At 35.9% G+C, this 1,152-nt stretch overlaps 1 protein-coding gene across 1 annotated transcript; it reads right to left on the reverse strand.

The window, feature by feature from the left end:
- Positions 1 to 65: 65 nt before the first annotated feature.
- EIN_275610 (hypothetical protein) lies at positions 66 to 1,094 on the reverse strand (the record flags this gene model as incomplete). The annotated part of the gene is made up of 1 exon (XM_004255383.1): positions 66 to 1,094. One exon carries the CDS (start codon positions 1,092 to 1,094, stop codon positions 66 to 68), a length of 1,029 nt encoding a protein of 342 aa, XP_004255431.1.
- Between the last annotated feature and the right edge of the window lie 58 nt (positions 1,095 to 1,152).

Consider the following 1,152-nt stretch of genomic DNA (forward strand, 5'->3'; position numbering starts at 1 on the left):
GACGTTCATGAAGCTACATAGTATTCAATTTTTTGATGTAAAAAATGTCTCAAGCGTCTTTACATTCATTTACCGACTTTATTATTTGTCAAACTCATCTTTATACTAATGGACTCCGATATAATTGTCCCAAATAGCACTGACGCAAAGTTATACTCGCCAATTTCTTTGCATCTCAAAATGACATCAAAAAAGAACTGAAAAACCGCCGTCTTATTATTTGCGACTTCTACTATTTTCCCTATGACTTGGGAGACCTTAGTGATCTCCGCAGAATATTTTTTAACACTTGCGTTATTCTCCATAAAGTCACTTGGACGGAGATCTCTTAAAATCCATAAATCAAACAAAAAAAGTTGTTCGGCAAACACTTGAGGGTCAACTTCCAATATAGTCTTTTCAATTCCATTTTCAATTTGGACGATCTCCGTTATTAATTGTTCGACTCGCATTTTTTCGTGAAAGTTTCTTTTCAAATCTTCAATTTTAAGAAACCCTACTGGTGAAATTACCCTCACACCTTTTTTGGGCTCGGAAAGGGGCATTTTCATGACAATGTTCTCGACGGTGATTTTAAGTGTGTTATTTGTGTCTTCTTTTGGTTTGTGAAAATCTGGTTGTGTGCCCAAAATAGCACTCTGCTTTGTGTAACAAATGTCTGTTGTTTCACGAAGAGACAAAAATGATTTTGGAAGGTTGGAGATATCAGAATCGCTGTTTGCACGCGTCCGATGTGATTTCCGTGGAACAACATTTTGGGTTGGCTTTTTGGATGACGTTTTGACACCAACCAACAAATTTGGCGTCATTTCCTGAAGTGCAAAATGTGAGAGTGTTTCACATTTTGCAATTGAATTTTGTGACATCACTTTTCGATAGTAAAAAAGGTACATTTCACAGATTTCACACACTTTTTTGCACTCATAAATGCTCCGAGACTTGTTGATTTCCAAACACTTTTCTTCAATTTGTAATAAGAAATGTTCGTCGGACCATATTGACCTGAAGCTCACCAAAAGTGGTGCAACGGTGTTGTTTGCCAAAAATTGGTTGAAAAGAGATTGAAAAGCTATAAGTGGTGTAACAGAAACCATCACAAATTTTTCAGTGAAATAGGGTAACAAATTTCCTTCGTATTGAAACAAATTGATT

This window comes from Entamoeba invadens (assembly GCF_000330505.1).
Source record: "Entamoeba invadens IP1 unplaced genomic scaffold scaff_1105074725065, whole genome shotgun sequence".
NCBI classification, from domain to species: Eukaryota; Evosea; order Mastigamoebida; family Endamoebidae; genus Entamoeba; species Entamoeba invadens.